At 41.5% G+C, this 25,574-nt stretch overlaps 1 protein-coding gene across 6 annotated transcripts in view; it reads right to left on the reverse strand.

Moving 5' to 3' along the window:
• The window catches only part of Wnk1 (WNK lysine deficient protein kinase 1), a 131,744-nt gene extending 121,620 nt beyond the window's left edge, over nucleotides 1–10,124 (reverse strand). For 2 of the 6 annotated variants that reach the window (XM_028761044.1, XM_028761045.1), the window contains exon 1: nucleotides 9,182–10,124. In XM_028761044.1, the coding sequence (XP_028616877.1) occupies nucleotides 9,182–9,940 (759 nt within the window). In that variant the 5' untranslated portion in view covers nucleotides 9,941–10,124. The remainder of the gene's footprint in view (nucleotides 1–9,181) is intronic. The other 4 variants (XM_028761040.1, XM_028761039.1, XM_028761042.1 and 1 more) reach the window with 3 other exon arrangements.
• Between the last annotated feature and the right edge of the window lie 15,450 nt (nucleotides 10,125–25,574).

Raw genomic sequence — 25,574 nt, forward strand, 5'->3', positions numbered from 1 at the left:
TACAAATAATTTATACAGTGGTGTGAGGCAAGCAAGTAACTTTCAATAATTTTTAATTACCTTTCCTCAGTAGTTATAAAGAATTCACTTTGCAAGCACTCTTAAATATAAAGCCTAAAGTACTACATATGTATGTATAGTATTTAAACTTTTTGTTTAAAAATTTAAAAAAGCAAAATATACTACAAACAATAATTCAAAACTTTCTGTATAACAGAATTTACTTAAAATCTTGCTTTTTGGACAGATCAGATACCTCAGTAGTAAAAGTACCTGCCAACCCAAAGTTCCATCCCTGGAACCCATAATGAAAGAAAAGAACTGTCCTAAAAGCTGCCCTCTCAAGGCCATAGATGCACTGAAGTACACATGCTCCTATACATTTGTGGAGGTCAGGGGACAACTTTCAGGATTCCACTTTCTCCTTCTACTATGTGAGTCCCTAGAATCAAACTCAGGTCAATAGACCAGTGGCAATCAGCCTTACCTGCTGAGCCATCTCACAAACCCTCAATGCTTCAGCTTTTATATATATGTGTGTATGTGTGTGTGTGTGTGTGTACATTTATTTATTTATTTATCTGTGTATGGAATAGTCATAGATAACCTCAAAACAACAACATAAAAATGACACTGTATAATCACACCTAATATTTATGGACCAAGTTTGAGCTACTTTGTTTGAGGCAGAGTCTCACTCTGTAGCCCAGGACTCTAACTCACAGCACTCTTCCTGTCTCAGCCTCCCAAGTGCTGAGAATTAGTTATTGCCACCACACCTGGCTAAAGCAGGTTTTCTTTATACTGGCTGTACAAATACAATGATTTACATAGAATTCACCCAAGGCAATGAGAATCAAGTGGCAAAGCGACGAATACAGGCAACCTAGGTTTTAGTTTGGTTTTTTTTTAAAGATTTATTTTATTTATATGAATACACTATAGCTATCAGACACACCAGGAGAGGGCATCAGATCCCATTACAGATGGTTGTAAGCCATAATGTGGTTGCTGGGAATTGAACTCAGGACCTCTGAAAGAGCAGTCAGTGCTACCAACCTATGAGTTATCTCTGCAGTCCTGTTTTTGGTTGGTTGGTTGGTTGGTTGGTTGGTTGGTTGTTTAGTTGGTTGGTTGGTTGGTTGGTTGGGTTGGGTTGGGTTGGGTTGGTTTTTTGAGACAGGGTTTTGACCAGGCAGGCCTTAACTCAGGTCTGTCTACCTGCCTCAATATCTGGAATTAAAGGTGTGTGACACCACTGCCCTGCTGGCAACCTAGTTTTTATTTTGTTCACTTGAAAATTTGACCTCTTCAAATCAAAACTGAGATCATACTAAGCCTCACCTCTTTCTATCTTCCATTTTTTTCCTTTTGATTTTTCAAGACAGGGTTTCTCTGTGTACCAACCAAGGCTGTCCTGGAACTCACTCTGTAGACCAGATTCAAACTTAGAGAGATAAGCCTGCCTCTGCTGGTATTAAAGGTGTGTACTAAGAGCCCTGGTAAGAGGTCCTGAGTTCAATTCCCAGCAACCACAGGGTAGCTCACAACCATCTGTAATAGGATGTGATGCCCTCTTCTTTCGTGTCTGAAAACAGTTACAGTGTACTCGTATACATAAGATAAATAAATCTTAATAATAATAATGTTGAATATGATGGCATACACCTTTAATCCCAACACAGAAGCTGGTGGATCCGTGTGAGGTCCAGGCCAGCCTGGTCTACAAAAGGAGTTCCAGGACAACTAGGGTTATCACAGAGAAGCTCTGTCTCAAGAAAAAAACAAAACAAAACAACAACAACAAAAAAACTGACATACCAAAATTCTACTATACAGTAGTGATTATTATTTCAAGTATTTTCAGAAATTATTTCATTTGTTCTGCCATCAGTATTATCCAAAACATTGATTCTCAACCTTCCTTAACGCTACAACCCTTTAAAGTATATAGTTCCCCATGTTGTGATTACCGCCTAACATAAAATTATTTTCACTACTACTCCATAACTGGAATTTGCTAGTTATGAATTATAATGTAAATATGATATTGACAACCGCTGATCTAAAAGAAAAAAATTTAAAGCTACCTACCAGAAATCTCAACTAACAACAAGATTTAAATTCTGAATACAGAAGCCCAGTTTTGGTTTAATAGCAAGTACCAAAGAATGAATTAGGGTAAATTTCACACGATCTTGCACTTGAATTTTTAATGTGAAGAAATAAAATCAGTCACCAGGTTAACATTATATTCTCACTTATCTTTTATACAATAAAACCTCTTTCCAAGTTCTTAGACTAGGAATAACTATGTTAATTTTGGTGAGAATAAAAGATAAATAAGGAAACATGACAAATTTAAATTGAGACTATGAAAAAGAACAATTTTCTTTGTTTGTCTGTTTTCGAGACAGGGTTTCTTTGTGAATCTTTGGCTGTCCTGGAACTCACTCTGTAGACCAGGCTGGCCTTGAACTCAGAAAACCACCTGCCTCTGCCTCCCAAGTGCTGGGATTAAAGGCGTGCATCACCACTGCCCGACTGAAAAAGAACAATTTTTAAAAGTCAACTAAATACAATTCTCAGCAATAGTTATTTCCTACAGCATTAAATATGAATTTTAGGGTTTATTTTGTTTAGAACAATGTATTTGTAATTCTGTAGCTAGGCTAATCCCAAACTTGTATTAGACCTTACTATTTCAGCCTCCTAAAAAATACATTGCATTCAAATCCAGGCTCTACTAAATGATTGTTAGAATTACAGGTTTGTACCACGATATCAAGTTAATATACATCTTAAATCCAATCTTACCTAACCAAAATCATATTGTTTCTAATTGTTTCTGAGTTTGAGACCAGCCTAAGCTACATAGTGAGTTCTAGGTCAGCCTAGGGTATAAAGTAAGCCCTTATCTCAAAATTAAAAACCAAAACAATCAAATGGGGAGAGTCAGTTCAATGGGTTATTTTAAAGCTAGCAAAGGATTAAATTGTGGTTTGAGTCACAGGACCACATCCCATTTTTGTAGCACTGCTAATCTTGAAACATTAATATCCTATACTTTGGAGCCAGGCATGGTAGTGCACTCCTTTAATCCCAGCACTTGGGGAGCAGAAGCAGGTGGATTTCTGAGTACAAACCAGACTGGTCTACAGATCAACTTCCAGGACAGCAAGAGCTACACAGAGAACCCTATCTCAAAAAGGAAAAACCAAACCAAACAAAAAGTCATGTACTTAGGAACTCAAACCATAACTTAGTAAAAGACAGTTTAAGATATAGGCACTAAATGAACTGGAGTGTAAACAAAAATTACAACTTTTACTTCTTTTAAGGTAGAGCTGAAAAAACTCATCAATACATACAGCATTAAGGAAACTCACTATTTAGAGACAATCTGTGAGAAAAATGTCAGAAATAAGTAAATTACTAGGTCTACATTTGTTTTCTTAAAGCAAATTATACTGTTTCCTAATAAGCATGCTCCCACCAACTATCCAAGCCTCCAGAAGAGTAAATTCTACAGAACACCCTAGGAACATTTCCAGCAGCACCCAGCTGACCAAATTAAAGTGCTTTTTTGCCTAATAGGTCCTGATAAAAGAATTCTTGTTTTAAGAGTTCTCAGTTATTACTTAAGACTATGGTATCAAAGTATTACCTATTTATTATTGAAAACAGATGCTTGTTTTGGTAGCTAGTGTTGTGACTCTAAAAATAACCTAATAGGAAGTTTGATTTTGTACACCCCACTCATTGATCCTCCAAAGTCTAGATCTCCATATGAAGTGATAAAAATTAAATTTGCCATTTATTAGAGGACTTTAGAAATCTGACAGCCACTTCTACACAGAATTAGTATTACTTCATTTGAAATTACTAATTAGTTATCTACTGAGGCTACAAATGTAGTTTGGGTTTTTGTTTGATTTTTTTTTTCTTTCTTTTTTGGTTCCTCTGTGTAGTCTTGGATTTCCTGGAAACTCACTATGTAGACCAGGCTGGCTTCAAATTCAAAAGATCAGCCTGTGTCTGCCTCCCAAGTGCTGGAACTAAAGGTGTGCACCATGACAGCCTGGCCTTTCTAAAAAAAAGAAAAAAATTAATTCTTCTTTATTCTTCAGCATGTTAACATGTATACAATCAAATATATATCCACCACTACTTCTCCTCTCCAAGTCCCTTTATATGCCCCCCAACATATACCCCTTAACTCTTTGACTCTTTAAAAATAGCCTACCAAATCCAATTTGTTGTTGCATGGGTTTGGGACTGCACATGAGAAACCTAACAATTGGGAACGTCATGATAAAAGATAAAAGCCGGACAGTGGTGGCGCATGCCTTTAATCCCAGCACTTGGAAGGCAGAGGCAGGCAGATTTCTGAGTTTGAGAGTTCGAGGCTAGCCTGGTCTACAGAGTGAGTTCCAGGACAGCCAGGGCTACACAGAGAAACCCTGTCTCTAAAAACCAAAAAAAGAAAAAAAAGATAAAATGATTTCCCTCTCAGAGAAGCTACCAACTGCCAAAAACTCCTTAGGATGGGATAGGCCCTAAAGAGTATATCTATGCCAGAAATTTGGCTGGCAAGTTTTATTTTGGTAACCATAGCTGTTTCCTTTACCTTTTGTGATACTGAGAAGTGAACTCAGAATTTTATGGATATTAAACAAATATTCTAACAATTAAAGTACTCTACCACTGAACTACATCCCCAGCTCTCTTCTCTTTCTGATTCTTGTTCTGAGTTACAGTCTCACTAAGTTGTTCAGGCTGACCTAAAACTTACTCTGCAGTCTAGACAGGCCTTGAACCTGTGATCTTACTGTTTCAGCCTCCTTGATCAGCTAAAATAATAGGTCTCTGCTACCAGGCCTAACTTGTTATCGCCTTAAATACCTTCCAAATTACTGGATCATAACCATTTTAATGTTTGTTATTTTTTAACCAAAGCTAAATTACTTAATGCCCTATGATTTTAAAAACAAGTATAGCCTGATTTCATCCAATTTTGTATCTATTTATTTATGTAGGTACACATGTGCCACAGCAAGAGTGCAGGGGTCAGAGAACAACTTTCACAAGCTGGCTCTCTCCTACCACAATGTGGGTGCTAGAGATTGAACTATTGGACATCAGGCTTAGTGGCAGGGATCCTTACTTAATGAACTATTTCCCAAGGCCCATCTAGTTTTAATTCATTAAAAAATTTTAAGCCAGGAATGGTAATACATACCTAAAATCACACTGCTAGGGAGATAAAAGCAGGAGTTCAAGGCTATCCTGAGCAAATCAGATTTTTAATTCAATGGAACACAGTACTCATCCAGCCTTGGTTCAATCCCTGGTAAAAGGGGAGTGGAGGAAATGTGCACTCAATGTCAAATGGGTATTTTTTTTTCTTTCCAAAGCTTTACTTATCCTTAGGTTTGACTTTTAATTTGGACCCAAATACTCTGATCTAGAACAAAATGATACAAAACAAAACCCCAAAATACTGCCTGACTACTGTCATTACATGATCTCATACTAGGAGTCACATTTGTTTACTTTTAATATGGAAGGGACTTTTTATTTAAGTCAAAATGAAAATTTTTTTCAGAAGCTTGGTTAAAAAGCATGAAAAGTTCTAAAAACCATGGCTTCATTCTATAAGCTAAGACTCATTTCATTCTGCTCCCAAATGGTGACTTCGATTATTAAAAACAAGTCAATGTAAGATTTTTTCATTAGTGTGATCACACCCACATCTACATAAAGAACTAAATCCAAAGCCAGGAGGTGATGGCTCACGCCTGTAAGGCAGAGGATAGCCTGATCTCTGAGTTCAGGGCCAGCCTCATTTACAGAACTAGTTTCAGGACAGCCAGGACTGTACACACACACACACACATACACACACACATATACACACACACACACACACACACACACACGAGCCAAAAAGAGAGAGAACTAAGTCCAAAAACTTAATAAATTCTGAGAAAAACTGAGGAACTTTAAAGTTATTAATTATTGTGAACTATTATTAGTTCTAAGACAGTAAATTATCAGTCTGTAAAACAAGCATACTACATTCTGAGAAGTCCTTTTAAAAGTGGAATATCTGACTGCTATGGATACAGTTCTATGTTAAGGAGCTTGCCAGAATGCAAAAGGTCCTCAGTTCAATCCTAAGAACAAACAAAACAACAACAAAAAAAGTAATAATAAAGATAAAAAATAGGGCTGGAGAGATGGCTCGGGGTTAAGACATCCTGAGTTCAACTCCCAGCAACCACATGGTGGCTCACAACCATCTGTAATGGGATCTGAAGCCCTCTTCTGGTGTGTCTGAAGACAGAGACGGTGCACTCATATACATAAAATAATTATTTAAATACATAAATAATAAATAAATAAATAGTATAAGTAAAAGCTAGCATTTATAAATGAAATGTAATTGAACAATTGAATTCCTGGATAAGTAATAGACCCTTTGTACAAAAAGAATTGTCTTCCTATAAATCAGTTACATCTCAATTATTGAGTATGACTGACCAGTAGGAGTAGAGGCATATTTTGACAAGTTTGCCAAGGAAACAAACAAACAAACAAACAAAGGAGGTAAGTTAGTTTGCCTGGCATGGTGTGGCTCGAGCCTGTAATACCAACACTATAGAGACTGGGGCAGAAGAATCAAGGATTCAAGGCCAGCTTGGAGTACACAATGAGCCTTCACTATATAGAGTAAGGGAAAAAGCAGTATATCAAAAAACAAAATAAATAAACCTACTAAAAGTAATTTTTTAAAAAGACCTGTCAGCTGGGCAGTGGTGGCGCAGGCCTTTAATCCCAGCACTTGGGAGGCAGAGGCAGGCAGATTTCTGAGTTAGAGGCCAGCCTGGTCTACAGAGTGAGTTCAGGGACAGCCAGGGCTACACAGAGAAACTCTGTCTTGAAAAAAAACAAAACAAGCCGGGCAGTGGTGGCGCATGCCTTTAATCCCAGCACTTGGGAGGCAGAGGCAAGCAGATTTCTGAGTTCAAGGCCAGCCTGGTCTACAGAGCGAGTTCCAGGACAGCCAGGGATACACAGAGAAACCCTGTCTCGAAAAACCACAAAAAAAAAAAACAAAAAAAAAACAAAAAAAAACAGACAACCTGTCACATTTCCAACTCTAATCCACTATAAAATTAGTAAGGCATTAGTTTACTTCATATTGTGCTTAGAAGTTCCATTTTAAGTGTTCAACTCAGGGAAATGTTCCTGAAGAACTTGCCAATTTCAAGTTTGCTTCCACATCCTGTGTTAACTTTCTTTCACATTGTTAAAAACAAAACGAACACTCATTTCCAAAAAGAAAATTTCAAGCATATAGGGAAGTAGAGGGGAAAGCTTAATCGACTACCTTGCACTGAACAATCATGTGCTGATAATTGTTGAAGCTGAGTAATTGCTGGCTACATTCCTCTCACCTTCACTAGATATTTAGAAGCAAATTCCAAACATTATTCCTTTCACATTTCATAGCCTTGGGTCATTTGGAAAACAAGATGTTTGTTTATTAGTTCTTAGGTAAATCAAGTTCTAAGATTATTTCAGTTACGTTCCAATCCTATTTCAGTTTGGTCCATTTTCTTGACAAGAAATCATTAGTGGCACTTTTCATCTATGACGTAGCTGAAATTCTGCTTCCACCACTAATATGTGCTCATTTCTGGATACAAACAAGAGCCAACAAACCAATATTTATATAGATGCTTCATAATAACATCTGTCTATTGCTATAGTAGGTCAAGCACTAATCTATTTAAGTCTAGAATATACCTACACTTTATTTATAACCTGAAAATTTCCCTATGAGACAAAAAAAAAAGAAGAAAGCACTGTAATCCTTCAGATTCTTGGGAAGTTTCATTTAAAAATCTTTGCCGGTCAGTGGTGGCGCACGCTTTTAATCCCAGCACTTGGGAAGCAGAGGCAGGAGGATTTCTGAGTTTGAGGCCAGCCTTGTCTACAGAGTGAGTTCCAGGACAGCCAGGGCTACATAAGAGAAACCGTGTCTCGAAAGCAACAACAAAAACAAACAAACAAAAAAAAAAAACAAACCCATCTTTTATATCCCTGGCATAGTGGCATGAACTTATAATCCTGTTATTCTGGAGGCTGAGGCAGAGGGATCAACAAGTTCAGGACAGTCTGAGCTATACTTTAGGACACTGTCACAAAAATCTTTTATAACAATATTACAACAGTGATGGTATTATCATAACTTTCAAAGCACTTATACAATTTTGCATGGACTTTTTATTCACTATGGACTGACTAAGATGAAGACAGACACTCTAATGAACAGTGTCAGATCACAGCTAGCCACATGGCTTAAGCACTGGTAGGTGGTATAATGGTAGATGCATACTGTACCTTCCTACTCTGAAAGCACTCATTTTTAAAGGGAAAGAAAAGAGAATTGGGGATCAGGACTAGGTGATTGTTTTGATGTTTTTAAGACAGTGTCTCACTATGCAGGCCAGACTGGCCTTGAGCCTCAATTGAGGTTCTCCTGCCTCGGCCTCTAGAGTAGTTGGGATTTTCAGGCATGCCCTCTAACACCTAGAAAGCAATTCTGTTTTATTATCTACTAAATGTCTATGCTGCTATCAAAAAAAGCTGTTCCTTAAAGTACAGGGTCTTGTCTAACAACACGATCTCAGAGATGGAAACACACAAGGCAGTTCATTATTGCAGAGACTCAGCTGAGACTGAAGTGCACAGGGAAAAAGGGTTTGATATTTACTTAAAGCAAAAAATTTTCCCAAAGGCTGAGGATATATATAGCTCAGTGGGAAAGCACTTGTCCAGGCACCACTTGTTCAATCCCCAGCATAAGGGGAAACCCTTTTCCAATAATCCCATGTCTCCTGCCTGATATTAAACACATAAGTTTGTACTTAAATGACTTTTTACCCCCTGGCTGATAACAACCCCTCTTGACACTAATAGTTCCTATCTTTTCCAAACACCTAAACAAAAGTTCCACAATTTCCCAATTTCAATCTCTTCGGACACTGGCCTCCCCCGCCCTCTCAGAGTCAGAGAATTACAAGTAAAGAGTGAACTCGACAAACTGGCTTAACCGAGCCAAATTTGGGATCCAAACGACCGAATAAGAAAAAAGGAGGTGGGGCATTACCTGCAATTCACACCAGGCGACTTCCACAGTGGTTTCGGTATCCAGACCTTTGTAGACCGTCTTAAAGGAGCCTCTGCCGATTTCGATGTCAAATTTGAGAAAGCGACCGTCATTGGACATTCCCACTGCCTTGGTCTCCAGCTCTTCGATGTCATCCTGTTGCTGGTTCCTACCCTCCTGCGGCTCTTTGGCGCTGGCGCCACCGCTGCCACTTCCACCTCTGGACGGCGGTGGCTCCTCTTTGCTCTCTACGGGGCTGGGCTGGGACACCGGGCGGTCTTTGCTGGTACTGCTGGGGACGGTCGTGGTGGCCAAGCCTACAACGGCTTGTTCCCCAGGGGAGGCAGCAGCCGAGGGTTGCTGAGACACCTGGGAAGCAACGGTGGCGGTCAAAGTTTCCTCTCTGTGAGGCTCCGGCGGAGCACTCTGAGGCACCACTGCGGGTACACTAGGTTGCGGGATAGAGAGGGGGAGGCCCGGCAGCTCCAACGCGGTGGCATTGGAGTCGCAGATGACGCTTCGGCGGAAGAATCGGTGCTCCGTGGGGGTGGTGGTGGCGGCCGCCCCACGACTGTCCTTGTCCATAGTGTGCCGGCGGCGCCGGTATTCCTCCGTCCTGCCAATTCCCGAGTCGGCGCCCGTGGCCCCCAGTTTCTCGCCCACGGAAGAATCGGAGCTTGAGCCATTCTTGGGGACTGGCGCCGGAGGCGTCAGGAAGCCTGGAGTGCCGCTCTGCTTCCCGGCGGCGCCGTCAGACATGGTTGGTCCGGTGGAGTGAAGAATGCGGGCTCGGATTTATGAATGAAAAGGGGAAAGGGTGGCCCGGAGAAGCCACCAAGAAGTGCTGGGCAGCGCTCCTACGGCGGCCTCGGAACCACCGGACGACTCCCACTCAGCACTGACAAGGCGCCCCGAGGACGACGCGGGACACTGAGTCCGGCTGCGGCGGCTGCTGCTGCTGGCACCGAGGCTGCTGCGGCTCACGGGGCGGGCTTGTCGGCGGGCGAGGAGGGAGCGGAGCCACGGGGGTTAGCGCCGCACAGTCCGCATCCATCCTGCAGCGAGCGGAGGCCGGTAGGGCTGTGGCAGCAGAAGCGCCGCAGTCATGAGGAGCAGGGCACGGAATTGGCTCCCAGGCGAGCGGATGCGACGAAAGTGAAGACGGCTAAGAAGCTCCCGCCGCTGCCGCCGCCCGCCGAGCACGGCGGGATAGGCCCTGAGGGCGGAGGCACAGCGCGCGAGGGACGAGCCCCGACGCCGGGCGGTGGCAGCCCGGGGCACAGGAGTGGGAGGGGCCGCGCAGGGGAAGGAGGGCCGCGGCCCGGGTTCCCGGTCTCTCGGCCGCCGCCTCAGGCAGCACGCGCCCCGGAGAGGGGACCAGTCTCAGAGGGCGCCCATCACTAGATGCTGAGGGCCGAAGCCTCGAAGCCTCGAAGCCTGAGGAGCGGCCCCCCCCGTCCCCGAGGCCTCCCCGCCCGCCCCGGGCCTGGCGAACCTCTTCCCCTCTCTGGCCGGCGCCGGGGGCAGAGGAGGGAGGGAACTGTGGGGAGGGGAGGGCCGCTCACCGCGGGGCCCGGGCTCCGCTACTTCTCTGGCCAGGAGGAGAGGAGACCGAAAGAATTGGGAGGAGGGGGAGAGGGAGAGAAAAGAGCAGTCACCCCACTAGGCGCCTTCTGTCAGCGAAGAAGGGAGTACGGAATAGCCGAGCAGAAGAAGCGCGTCCGCCCGGGAAACTCTCCGCTTTAAATGGCGCCGAGGTCTGAAGCCTCCACACAGCCCGCTTGGACCCCGCCCCCCGCCGCCCGGGGCGGCCCCGCCCACATCGCGCTCGGGGGCTCTCGCGCAGGCGTGAAACTACGATGGGATTTGTAGTTTCTTAGTGAAAACCGTGAAAGGAACCCCGGAGAAACGCGCCTACTACTTCCGTGATGCCCTGCGATTGCTCTAGCCTAGTGCCTCCTGGGAATTGTAGTTCCTTTTTTGAAAACCGCCCCTTGTGAAAGCCTGATGGGAGCGTCATCGTGGGTCGCTCAATTCCATTCCAAACTCAGTGCTCCCTATCAAAATCATTATTTAGGAATCAACCGCAAAAGAAGAGAAAAAAGGAGAGAAAAAAGAGGAAATGAGAGACTTCCGTCATGTTCTGCTTTGATAGCTCATAGAGCTGCCATGCAATGAAAAATGATCTGTTGTTCGTCTTTAATGGAGAGCCTCCTTAGTGTTGAGTGACTAGGGCTGTGGAAGTGGAGTAGAAGGTAAAGCTGGATAACCAAAGCCTGAGTTCGAAGATTCCCAGGAAACTTTGTGAAGAGTACACATACGATCACTGTTGATTAGATGGGTTAAGGAAGACAAAATATAGTCCATCCTTCTAAGCCACATGCTCGTCTCCAGTTTCCAAACAAGTACTTTGGCTGCAAAGATGGGCTACCTACTAAATAAAACCCAGGATCAGAGCGAACCTCTTTGCTTTGCCAGAAACTTAACGGGAACGGGAGGTGTGGGGGCGAGGAGGGGCGGGTGACAAGCATTGGGAGGAGGTCGAGTTCGAAGATAGTCTACATCTGATCTTTGATTACAAACCTGAAAGGACATAGTTGACTTTCGCCTCGATATTTGAGTAAAAATTATTTTCCATTTGTTTTGTTATACTCTCCCTCGGTGGCTCAGTAAAACATCCCCTTTCTTTACTACACTTGCATATGTATACATATATAATTTGTACCGAAGCGCGGAACTCGGGAAACCTAGATCCGTGCGGTTTACAGTAATGGAATTCTTCTCTTCAAAATATCCCTAGTGCTTCCTGGACCACCTTTGCTACTACGTAAGATTATAGTTGTGATGAGCACCAGGGGGCACTAGACAGAGTAGGAAACCAAATTTATGAGCCAAATGGCAGTTACAAGTCTTAACCCAACCGGTGAGAGCGGGAAGCGCTTAAACGTACGCAACCGCACCGGAGCGTGAATACGCCGCAGCCTCAGCCCGGGACTGGAGCGAGCTCTCAAGAGCGTTTTCTTAGTCTGAGACCCTATGAGAGCAGCAGTGATTTGGAAGAAGCTAGAAAGATTCGTTGACTCAGCGTATCTAGATTAACTCCGCATAGAGAAGTCTTGCTATATACAATTAATATTAACTTATCAGAAACGTTTAAAAAGAAGTTAGCACTTTTCCTTTTTTTTTTTTCTTGCTGAAAGCTACCATATAAGTTTTAGAGTTTGTTTGAACCATATGGTTGCTAGATTTCATAAAGAAGGCAGGTTGTGAACGTTTTAAAATACAAGTGCAGAAGGGGCAGAGACAATACTGACATTAGTGCTCTGCTGCTGTAGAAAGTCATTAGTTCGCTATATTAATGGTAAGTTTGTTTTAGTACATTCAATTAGTGGTTTATCTTCAGTCATAAATCTAATGTCAGCAAGTGAAGAAGTAGCTGTGAAGTGCATTCTTCTTGTACTTTTTTTTTCTTCTTGTACTTCTTGAAGCTTTTGATTATAATTTTCTCAATTGTTGCTTTACCAAAGAGAACTTTGTTTATAACACAAAGCAACTTAATTATACAGTGGTGAATTTTTAAAAGACCAGTAAATAACAATGTTTATTTTTTTTGTTTCTATAAAAAGAAATTAGGAGCCGGGCAGTGGTGGCGCACGCCTTTAATCTCAGCACTTGGGAGGTAGAGCCAGGCAGATTTCTGAGTTCTAGGCCAGCCTGGTCTACAGAGTGAGTTCCAGGACAGCTAGGGCTACACAGAGAAACCCTGTCTCGAAAAAAAAAAAAAAAAAAAGGAAGAAAGAAAGAAAAAAAGAAAGAAAGAAATTAGGATATTCCTGTATGAGTGGTTATGAAACAGTTTTATCATTGTTGCTTATTTACTAAGCCCTAAAACTTTGGTCACATGGCAATAAGCACAACTTCCTTAATATATATCATATAACCATGACTCATCAACATGTCATTTCAAGCAGGAATACCTAGTGATTCTAAAGAACCTAACAATCATTGACTTTAAAACCACACTTATCCACGTGACAACTTTTCCTACTTAGCTTTACTATGAGAACAGATATAATTTTGAGTATAATCTCTGGGTACGATAGTTAGACTTAATGGTTAAACTATAGCATGAATATTTACTACACTGATTTGCTCATTTCTCTTTATAATGCTTTTTTTAGGGTTTTTTTGTTTTTTGCTTTTTTGTTTTATTTTTTGTTTTTCGAGACAGGGTTTCTCTGTGTTGCCCTGGCTGTCTTGGAACTCACTCTGTAGACCAGGCTGGCCTCGAACTCAGAAATCCGCCTGCCTCTGCCTCCCAAGTGCTGGGATTAAAGGCGTGCGCCATCACTGCCTGGCTCTCTTTATAATGCTTGCCCACCCAAATCCATAATAATTTCCCTGGTATTCTTGACTATAATTCCTCATAGTACTTTCCCTTTCTCTGGAGTTTCAGTTATCAAGTTCTCTCCCGTCCACACAAACCAGCACGTGACTGAGAAGTATGTGGAAGAGCTTAGTACACATGAGTGCACTCAGCATGAACATTTGACGAACTGGCATTTAGGTAGCCAAGAATACAAATCTGTTTTTCTTTCTCCCAGTATCTGTATGCTCTTCCATTCTTGTTCAGTTTGTTGATTCATGCTTCTCTCACCTTCCCATCCATGAGTATGAAATAATGACACAATCTCTTGCCATTGATAACTTACAGGCAATAAAAGTTGGCGACAGCTTTAAGGTAGACAGTGACTTAAATGAGCTGAACACACACCTGCTCTAGGGTATGGCACAGTTGGTGGTGGCTTCCAGGCTGTGGCTCATGGAGCGCCTCTTGCCCTTTTACTTTCTCTCCTTCCTTTCCCACGTTCCTTTGACTTGCCTGTGAATAACTTTTGTTTCATTTCTGTCATTTGCAACTCTGCTGGGCCTTATTTTAAACTTTGGCTTGTGTTTACTGGTTTACAAAAGCTCACTATGTACAGGTTTAATGCTGGATAATACAGACATCAGCTTCAAGTATAGATGTCATTCAAGAAACCCCTCTGACTTCTTTACCTAGAAATAATCTTTTCTTCCCTCGAATTTCATTATCCATTATTTTCACCTCTGTGTCATAGATCACCTTCTATAATAAATGTATTGGTTTTATTTATGCCCATATGTTATTCTCTTCAGTCACTGTGTTCTGTAAAATAACATCTACCATTGATCAGTTGATTGTCAAGATCTTTCTACAAACAGGCCTATTTGAACTTCACAACTACTTCCCAGGAAGTAAGCTTTTTAGTCTTCACTTTATAAGCAAATCCCTAAGAAATAAAAAGATTAATATGGAGAGATGGCTCAAAGGTTAAGAGCATTGATTGCTTTTCTAATAGACCCCAGTTTGATTCTCAGCACTCACATGGTAGATCACAACTGCCTGTAACTCCAGCTCCAGGGTCCCTGATGCTCTCTTCTGACCTCTATGAGCACTGAGTGTGTAAGTGGTCTGCAGACATACTTACAGGCAAAACATTCATACACATAAAATGAAATAAAATAAAGCAAATGTATTGTCTCTGACAGAAGCCTCCATTCAGACTCAGCTAATGTGTCCTCAGAGTTCGTGCCCTCCAGTGATGCTTTCTGTACATTGCAGGCACTAACGACCCCCTTTAATTAATTAGTGGATCAATTCATCAATGAAACAACAAGGCTGTTGAGTAGTTGTTCATAGAGCATGCCAATTTCAGAAACTTCTGACCCACACATAGCATTAGGATAGCTAAGACTGTAAAGCATTTAGGAATAAAACCAAGCTGATCATTACTAAAACAAAATTTTTATATTTTTTTTCTTTTTTCTTTCTTTCTTTTTTTTTTTTTTTTGGTTTTTTTTTTCGAGACAGGGTTTCTCTGTGTAGCCCTGGCTGTCCTGGAACTCACTCTGTAGACCAGGCTGGCCTCGAACTCAGAAATCCGCCTGCCTCTGCCTCCCAAGTGCTGGGATTAAAGGTGTGTGCTACCACCGCCCGGCTATATATTTTTTTTCTAAAACGAAATTTTACCAATACTAACACTGGTAACATTAGAATTAACCAAAGACACTGCTTCACATGCCCAAGTACACTAAGCTGATTTAACTTCTGTAGAAGAGGAGGTTACACATCTCAAAGAACTCAATTATGGACTGGGAGTGGGAGTGCAGCTCAGTAGCAGAATGCATGCTGTCATGCACATGGCCTTCCTGTGTCAGATCCCTAGTACAGCAAGGACACACACATACAAATTAAACAAATTATGTAACTCTTTGATTGAACTCTGGTGTTCCCTGTGTTCAGAAAGAAAAAGGCAGGTGTTATATACCTTTGGTTATTGTAAAATTTAAGAAGCTAATGTGTTGTTATACAGGACAGTACATGGTACATAGAGGATCCTCCACCCCACTAGGAGTGGGAATTTCCCTTGTTCCTATTTTGCAACTAAGCTGAGTTAACAGACAAAGCCATGAAGAGAGACGAATGAATGACAGCTGAGAGATATTAGTCAAATTCCACAGGGTTAAGTTATTATGAATCAGAGGTGTCAAGTCCACTCCCAAGGTTCCTAAGAGCAGCTTTTAGTCTTGCAGGAGCATCTTGTTAGGAGGACAAATGAGAAGCTTAGAGGAAGGAGGAAAGAGGAAGTGGTTACTCCTTGCAGAGGGTGAAATTGGTTCATAGGACCCCTTCACTGTAATCGTGACTACTTTGTGAGGCTTGGGTCAGCTCAAGGGCATTTAAAAATCTGCAGATCTCCCTGGTCTGCATTTCACAGAGAAAAAAGGAAGATTAATTACAGGCACCTGCCAGTCTGCTCATCCGACTTAATGCAACCAAAGCAGGAAATTTCCACTCTCATTCCAGAAACCACTCTTCTCCTGCCTCTGTAATGTTTGCACATCTCTCTGGAAAGGGGGCAAAAAAAAAAAAAAACCCTTCATTTCTCCTAAGCAGTAGAAAAAGCCAGCCTCGACGAACCTTGACATTTGTCCTAAGAGTCTGAATGGTTACTTAAGAGATATTTCAACAATGTACATCTTAGGTAAGCTTCCCCAGAAAGAGACTTGTACGTTTATGTACATGAAAGGCTAATTAGTTCATAGGTTTTTGTTTGGTTGGTTTTGTTTTGATTTTGAGACCTGTTTTTGTGTGTGTGTGTGTGTGTGTGTGTGTGTGTGTGTGTGTGTGTGTCTGTGTGTGTGTATGTGTGTGTATATGTGTATGTGTGTGTATGTGTGTGTATGTGTGTGTGTATGTGTGTGTGTATGTGTGTGTGTGTATGTGTGTGTGTATATGTGTATGTGTGTGTATGTGTGTGTGTATGTGTGTGTGTGTATGTGTGTGTGTGTGTATATGTGTATGTGCGTGTGTGTATGTGTGTGTGTGTATTCAGCTAGAGCCTCTCTATTATGTAACACTGACTGTCCTAGAACTGGCTCTGTAGATAAGGCTGGCATTGAACTCAGAGATCTACATGCCTCTACCTTGCAAGTACCAGGATTAAAGCCAAGTGGCCAGTTTCTAGGGTTTTAATGGGAGTTCAGAATGACTACTACCACCATGGGGAATAAAGGAGGCAGAACTATCAGAGGGATATAGTCACCTGCCATGCTGTTGAAATAGAAGCATATACTGAGCTTCTGAAAAGGATGTGAAGTTACTCTGAACGAGGCCAAGTATACACCTCTATATCCTGGACTGCTTGGACGCTGCCTGCCGCCAGAGATGGGTATAACCTCTTGATTCCTTTGCTAAATCACTCCTGGAGAGGAACTCAGTGCCAGGTAGCGTTACAGCTTCAAGAATTCTTCAGTGAAAACTGCTGTTCAGCTATTAGTCATAGTCTAAGTTCAAAAATCAAGAAAAAAATTTTGATTCATTGATTTCTAGAAAGCAATACTGAGAAGCAGGAGAGAGGCTGCCATCTAGGAGTAGGGATGTAGGAAAGGGTGGATGGGTTTTACTCAGCAATTTCATTGCCGTAGTGTGGGCAGAACAAGGCTTAGATAACCCTCAGAAGGGAGGACAGTTTGGTGGTGGAAAAATCAATTCTCTTTGCAGAGAGCAGGGAAATTTTTCTTGGATTACACAAGCGCAAATACTACCCATCTTGATTTAATTCCACAAGGGTCTAAAGTATTTGCAGTTTGTCAAGTCCTTGAAAGAAAGCTGAGAAGACTTAAACATTGCCAAAAAAAAAAAAAAAAAAAACCAAACAAACAAACAAAAAAAAAAACCTCCCCACCAGTGGCTCTCTCTATGGCTAACTGCACATATGTGTGTGTATGTATATATGTATGTACACAAATATATGTCATTCAGAGTTTGTTATATAGCCAAAAACTCTTTTACTTTTCTCCTTTTTCAACAGGATGGAACTCAGTAGTAGAGTACCTGTTAGCTTGCTTCAGTCTCTAGATCCAATCCTCAGTACCAACTATTAATTAATTAGACAAAGTAACACGAAGTAAAATTAAGTATCTGATTTCTCCCTCGGGTTTTGAACTCCTGGAGTGGAGGCTCTCAAGACTTATTCTTTCTCATTTCCCCCACAGTTAGGAAAGGTATTCAAATATTAACTCTTAGGCCAACACAGGCACCAACTAAAGTGAGCACAGGTTCACACTGGTAATCACAGATGAATATTTCTTTGTTCTTATGGACAAGGCATCCAGGAAACAATTGTTAACATGAATTATATTGGGTTAGTAGTCCTGCACTGGACATCTAGTGGTCTTTCTCTCAGAAGTCAGGTGATTCCAAAACAAAAATTATAATCATTTTTTCTGATTGATTGAGATTTTACAGGCGTTTGTAACTTTGAAAAGCTTTGCAAGAAATAAGACAATCCATACCTTTCTTATCTATATGGTAACACTTGTCACATAGCAGATAAAATATTGGATGCCCATTTCAATTTGAATTAAAAATAAAAAGAACAATCTTTAGTATAAATGTAATGCATGAAATACTTGCATTTTTTGAGCCAATATCTTATGTGTCCTAGGGTGGCCTGGAATTTACTATGTAGTCCTGGCTGGCCTCTAACTTGCAACAATCCTCCTGTCTCAGTCTCCTAAGAATTGGCACGACAATTGTGGGCTACCACACTGGACTGAGAGAAAGCATTTTTAAAGGTCCTTCATGAGAATCGAGTGTGCTATTGTTCACCTTACTGTTATTATTCAATAATTTTCTTAAATTAATCATCAGAAACTCTTCTCAACTAGAATAACCTGGTTACAAACCATGTCACTGGCAGACAGCACAGGTATTGTGTCTTGTAATTAGCCTTTTGGGAGAAAGCATGTTTTGAATTGCTGCTGGTAGCCCCGGGAGCCTTGCAAGCAGCAGAAGTGAATTAACCTGGAAAAGATTTCCATGACAAAGGCTGATTTTTATGTATGTCTTAAAGAATCTGAAACTGTGTAAAATGACAGGCATGATCAGCTGACAAGCCTGCAAAGCCCTACAGGTAGGATTCATAAAGCAAGTGATGGACCAACTTGTTGAAATGGTATCAAAATTCATGTCAGGCTGGAGAAAGAGCTGAGAGGTTAGGAGCAATGGTCTCCCAAAGAATCTTGATTCGATTCCAAGCATCCACATGGCAGCTCACAATCATCTGTATCTGACACTCTCTTCTGGCCTTCATGGCCAACAGGGATTCATGTGATACACAGACATACACACAGGCAGGCAAAATACCCAAACACAAAGTACTTTTTTGCTTCTTTTGTTTGTTTTGTATTTTTGCTTGTTTGTTTTCCAAGATAGGGTTGTTCTGTGTGGCTCTGGCTTTCCTGGAACTTACTCTGTAGACCAGGCTGGCCTTGAACTCAGACACCTGCCTACCTCTGACTCCCAACCACTGGGATTAAAGATGTGTGCTAGCACTGCTGGATCAAAATGGGTTTTGTTGTTGTTGTTTTTAATTTTAAAGTTATCTCAGAAAAGGATAAAACATAATGACCGATGACTTAAATTTTTTGTTTGTTTGTTTGTTTGTTTTTCGAGACAGGGTTTGTCTGTGTAGCCCTGGCTGTCCTGGAACTCACTCTGTAGACCAGGCTGGCCTCGAACTCAGAAATCCGCCTGCCTCTGCCTCCCAAGTGCTGGGATTAAAGGCATGTGCCACCACCGCCTAGCAACTTAAATTTAAAAAATTTTTTTGACACACAAAATAGTTGACACCCTTCTAAAACCCATTATATAGATGCCTGTGACAAAGCATTTGACTTCAGGACTAATAAGAAAACTGTAAATGAAAATAAAGGTGAAATAGCATTTTGTTTTGTTTTGTTTTGTTTTGTTTTCACTCATGGGAAAAATAGTCATAGTCAGTGTCTTTAGCGCTGAGGAGAAAAGTAGCATCTGTTGGTGGAAACATTTTGTCATGCCGATTTTAATTCTAAGAAGTCAATTCAGCCGGGCGGTGGTGGCGCATGCCTTTAAATCCCAGCACTTGGGAGGCAGAGGCAGGCGGATTTCTTAGTTCGAGGCCAGCCTGGTCTACAGAGTGAGTTCCAGGACAGCCAGGGCTATACAGAGAAACACTGTCTCGAAAAACCAAAAAAAAAAAAAAAAAAAGAAGTCAATTCAAGAAAATACTTATAAAGTCCCCAGACCGCATACACATGACACTACAGGTGACATGTATTTTTTGTTTGTTTTTTTCTGGATCATCCTTGTAATATACCCTCAGAATGACAGACTCCGTGTTGAAAGGGTTCTTCTTTCATCTTACCGTTCAACCTGGAGCTTGCCCTTTGTGTTATTATTATTGTTGTTATTACATTCATTTATTTTGTGTGTAACCCTGCGGTCCTCCAAGCACAGACACATATGTGGGAGCAACAGCTTTCCTGTGTGGGAAATGGAACTCTGGTCATTTGGCTTAGTGACAAATGCCTTTACCCACTGAGCTAGCTCCTGAACCTCACTTTTTTTTTTTTTTTTTGTAAAAAGGAGATCACAGGCTGACACAATACTCGTTGCAACTTAGGGCGACTTTAATCATTAGCCAGATTTTACTAACATTAAACTGAAATCCATCTCTGTGTGACTTCCACTCTTCAGCCCTTTGAAACCACACAGAATACATCTAATCTTAACTTTAGGTACCTGAAGAATGTCATGTCCCAACACAAATTTTCTTATCCGTGCTGTGTCCTGAGTTTCTGAGCTTTTATGGGATATGATTCCTTTTGTTCTCCTGGGGAATTCTTGCTGTATGGTTTATTGGAGGCTTCCCCCCCCAAAAAAAAAAAAAAAAAAAAAAGCCTTCAGCCAGCAATGAGTGTCACAAGATCCAACCTAAGATAAAGATCTAGAAGTGTCAACAGCTGCTGAGGGAGGGAGGACCAGTTGTATACCGTTTTCTGTTTTTTTTCAGGGTTAAGATCTCATCCTAAGTGTGGTCAGACCTAAACATGTGCAAATAAGGGTAATACTAACTGAACTCAGGATATGTGTATAAGAAGTCACGAATTCAAGAGGGGGTAGTCAAAGGGACACAGGAGGAGCTGAGGGGGAGTTGGAATTATGCAAACATAGTGTACTCATGTAGGAAGTTCTAAAAAAAAAAAATGATAACCAGAACAGAACACTATACTGTAGAACAGTGGTTCTTTAACTTTGGTTTTATTTGTTCATTGAAGGAAGAGTCACATATATCTCTGGGAGACATTAAAAACAAAAACAAACAACTGTGTACTTCTTTCCTAAAAGAATATAGACACAAATCCAGATATAGTGGTACATGTAACTCCAGCTCTTAGGAAGCCAAGGCAGGAAGACTATGAGTTGAGCTCTCAGGATTTCTACCCTAGATATGATCCATACTATGACTCAGACAAAGAGCGTGAATAGAGCACCATGCTATTTTCTCAGTACAGCAAGCTTCAGCAAGCCTGAGGCTGAGGATGGAATTCAGTAGTTCAGTATGTCCTTAGAATACATAAATAAGGCTCTGAGACCCAGAGAGCAGGGTAGGGGGAACAGCAAAGCCAAAGCAAGTCCCTTTTTATCAGGAAATAAAAGAGGACCGGGATCATTTATCATAGACCCTTGGATGGGTCTAGACCAGTGGTTCTCTACCAGTGGGTCCTGACCTCCAGAAAACACATAGTTCCAATGGTCGTAGGAACTGAGACGCCACTCAGAAGCAAAATTATAATTATGAAGTAGCAACAAAAATAATTTTATGGTTGGGGGGGTCACCACAACATGAGGAACTGTATTAAAGGGTCATTTTAATTAGGAAGGTTGAGGACCACTGGTCTAGATGGAGGGTCTATCTTCACCTAAGAGAATCTACTAGTCAACTTCAATCACTGGCTAGGTTACACTAGAGTTGAATTCTCTGTTTCTGGACTCAGATTACCCATTACTCAAGTTTCCCCCCTTCCTCAGGAAAGGCCTTTGGAGAAGGTGTGTGGCTCCATGGAGAGCTGTGGGTTCAACAGAGTAAGCCAGTGAGCTATGAGCTTATCTATCCGGAATGGCAATCCTTAAAAAGAAACTGACACACTCTGAGAGTTAGATCAGCCCGAGGTGTACATCAGTGGCAGAGTACTTGCCTTGTACGTATGAGAACCTGGATTCTATACATGATAAAAAGAAAAGAAAGTGTCGGGCGGCGGTGGCGCACGCCTTTCATCCCAGCACTTGGGAGGCAGAGGCAGGCTGATTTCTGAGTTCGAGGCCAGCCTGGTCTACAGAGTGAGTTCCAGGACAGCCAGGACTACACAGAGAAACCGTGTCTCGAAAAACCTAAAAAAAAAAAAAAAAGAAAGAAAGAAAGAAAGAAAGAAAGAAAGAAAGAAAGAAAGAAAGAAAATGATACTGTTGTTTCTACAGTTAAGGAATTTCCTAATTCACAGAACCTGTCTGTGGAGGTTAATTAAGCAAAGTATATTCAGTAGAATCATACATTTCAGAACACTAATACTAAACATTATAAATATATAAGTAGTATACAGAATTTATTTTAATCACATATGACTAAATAATATAAATAAACTCTGGAGAGACCATTAGGAAGAAAAAAGCTCGTCTTTTAACTTATCATGAAGAAGACCATTGACCATAACTTTGTTTAATGTCTGCCTCCAAATGACCATTGCTGAGGAGTTTATTGGACTAACTAGTTATTTCCTTTGTACTTTTTTGTCACAAAATGTATAAAGACTTTTCAGGATCTGTGTTTTGAATCTCTTAAGTGTGCAGGCAAATGACTGTGGGCACAAGAGAGTCCTTTGCAGAGTGTAATAGGTTTCAAAGAATTTTCCAGAATTATATGTTATTTAAATAATCTGCTTTACTGAATATCACAATATATGATAGTAAACTACCAATTTAAGTGTAACTCCCTAAGCCAGAGAGATGGCCCAGCAGGGAAAAGTGCTTCCTTTACAATCCTGATGACCTGAGTTCAGTCCCTTGGAACCAATGTAAAAAGCTGATGAGGTGGTACACATCTGGGATCCCCATACTCCTACGGTGACATGGGAGGCAGAGATGCGAAAACAAGCTTACTGGAAGCATTTGGACCAACTAGCTCAGATAACACCGAAAAGCTGTAAAATCAGGAAGAGGGGCCCTGCCTCAAACAAGGTGGAGGGTGAAGTGAGCAATAAAAGTTGTTCTTTGACCTGTGGCATGAGTGTGCCCACCCTTACACTACACACAGAGACACACAAAACAACAACAAAAACACTTAATGCTTTATTAGTGCGCGCGCGTGTGTGTGTGTGTGTGTGTGTGTGTGTGTGGTGTTTTTTGAGACAGGGTTTCTTTGTGTTAGTCCTGGCTGTCCTGAATCTCACTCTGTAGACCAGGCTAGCCTCAGAGATCGACCTACCTCTGCCCTCTGACTGCGGGAATCAAAGGTATTTGGCACCACACCAGGCTCATTTTAACGTGTTTTAGAGTGTAACTTTCTAATCTAATGAATGAGAATGGTCATGCAACTACCATTAAAACTCAGACCAGAAACATACTACAACCCTTCTCTGTATTCTTCTGCAACCAATTGCCGACTTCATCGCCTTGGAGCTGATGATGACTATTACAGGGCTGAAAACTCAGCCCTGAGCCTCAGGCATGCTAGCTAGACACATACTTGATGAAAGTGCTAACCCCTCAGCTCTAACCTGTGTTGGATTTGAAAGCCAGTATCAACTGGATACTCTTGTGTATTTGTGTGAGTGTGTGCACAAGTGTGCGTGAGCATGTGTATTCACGATGCTGGATTGAGAAGACATTTTCCCTTTATATCTTTCTCCTGACCTGCTAAGAGATGAATCTCTATGCTGGTCTAGACCAGATATCCCAAACTAAGAGCCCCTCACAGCCGTTAGCCTCTGCAGTATTGAAAATCATAGGCCAGGAACACATCTTTAATACCAGCACCTGGGAAGCAGAGGCAGGTGAGTTTGAGGCCAGCCTGGACTACAGAGCAAATTCCAGGACATTTGGGGCTACATGGAGAGACCCTGTCTCAAAAACAAACAAACTGTAGCTGATTTTTATATGAAACAATGGGGGAGGGAGAAAGTCTCAGGAGGGAAGAGGAAGAACACAGAGGGGAAATCTTGCAGTCCTGTCTTGTGTTTTAGAAAAAGGACATTTGCCCTCCGAATACCATCCATCTTTCCTGCCATCTAATGATGTATCATTTACATTGGTGGAAGGTTTCACTATGGAGACGAGGCTGGTTCTAAACTTCTGGGATCTGGCGATGATCCCACCTCATCCTCTGAAGGAGATGGAGACAGGCCTATGCTGCAAGGCCCAACTAGGAAGGTGCTGTTAGTGTTGTTGTTGTTGCTTTTGTTGTTGTTATTCTTTTTTTGGTTTTGTTTTTGTTTTCATTTGGTTTCACATGTCATTGTTCATTTCCATGTGGAAAATTTTTATAGAAAAAAGACATTTATTTTATACTAATAGGGACTGCAAGATAAAGGCAAGGTCTGTAATTAGTCAGCTATTTTGCCTCCAACCCAGGCCATAAAAGATCTTATCTCAAAACATTGCCAAAAAACAAACAACAGAATATACAAAATCTAGGATGTAGACCCCATAAGAGAATTCACTGAGAGATGTGGCTTGGGCTGCTCCCTCATTAGTAGAGGAAGGCCCTTCTGTAGGAGGCCTCATGGAGCCTTTGCAAGCTTGCCCAGCTGACTCTCAGCCAGTGAAGATGCAATAGGTAGCTCCTCCCCCATTTACATTTCAGATCTGCAATATGTCCAAGAGCTGAGTCATCAGCTGGCACACTAAGGGGTTATGGAAGCTTTCAGATGTTGGGAGGGCTTTGGTTTTTAGAGGATGTGTGCTCGAAGGAGATTGAGAGTGCCTGATGCCTGGCTTTTGCTCTTCTCTGCCATGAGAAAAGGGTGTTTAGTGTAATTCCTAGTAGGGAGAATAAAAGCATAAAGATAAAAGAAAATAAGTCGCTGGGCGGTGGTGGCACATGCCTTTCATCCCAGTACTTGGGAGGCAGAGGCAGGAGGATTTCTGAGTTCAAGGCCAGCCTAGTCTACAGAGTGAGTTCCAGAACAGCCAGGGCTACACAGAGAAACCCTGTCTTGAAAAAACCAACCAAACAAACAAAAACAAAAAAAGGCTAGGAGGGGTTCATCCTTTCAATAAATGGTCCTGGGAAACTTGAGGTCCGTATGCAAAAGAATAAAACTGAATCATTACTCTTCATCATGGAGATATATATATATGCACATACATACATGTACATGGATATATATTAAACTGGAACAAAATATAAACAGAATATCTAAAATTATAAACTCTTTAGGAAATTAGGTCAACAGTACCTGCAAGCAACACAACAACAACAAAAAAAAGTAAACTGATTTCATGAAAATTGAAATTTTTTTGAACAACAGGAGGTGATAACCTGTGTAGTAGTTTAAAACGGGCAAAGGACTTTAACGGTTCACTCTCCCTCCCTCCCTCCCTCCCTCCCTCTCTCTCTCTGAGTCTTTTCCAAGCATTCTATGGCTGAGCTACAACTCTAGCTTCTTTTTTTTTTTAAATGTGCGATTGTGCACATGTGTGTGTGTGTGTGTGTTTGAGACAGGATCTTACTGCATAGCCCTGGCTGGCCTAGCAACTCAATTTTTATTTTTATTTTGACGTAAGTTTTCACTAAATCACCTGCTTCAACTTGAATTGTTTAAGTAGCTCAGCCAAACTCAATCCTCCTGCCTCAGTCTCCTGAGTGGTAGAATTTGTGTGGCCATCATACCTGACCATAAACATTGTTTCTCCAAAGAAGATACGTACATGAAGTATATGAAATAATCATATGAAAACAGACACATCAGTACAAGTCATTAGGGAAAT

This window comes from Grammomys surdaster, unplaced genomic scaffold (assembly GCF_004785775.1).
Source record: "Grammomys surdaster isolate TR1022 unplaced genomic scaffold, NIH_TR_1.0 126660, whole genome shotgun sequence".
NCBI classification, from domain to species: Eukaryota; Metazoa; Chordata; class Mammalia; order Rodentia; family Muridae; genus Grammomys; species Grammomys surdaster.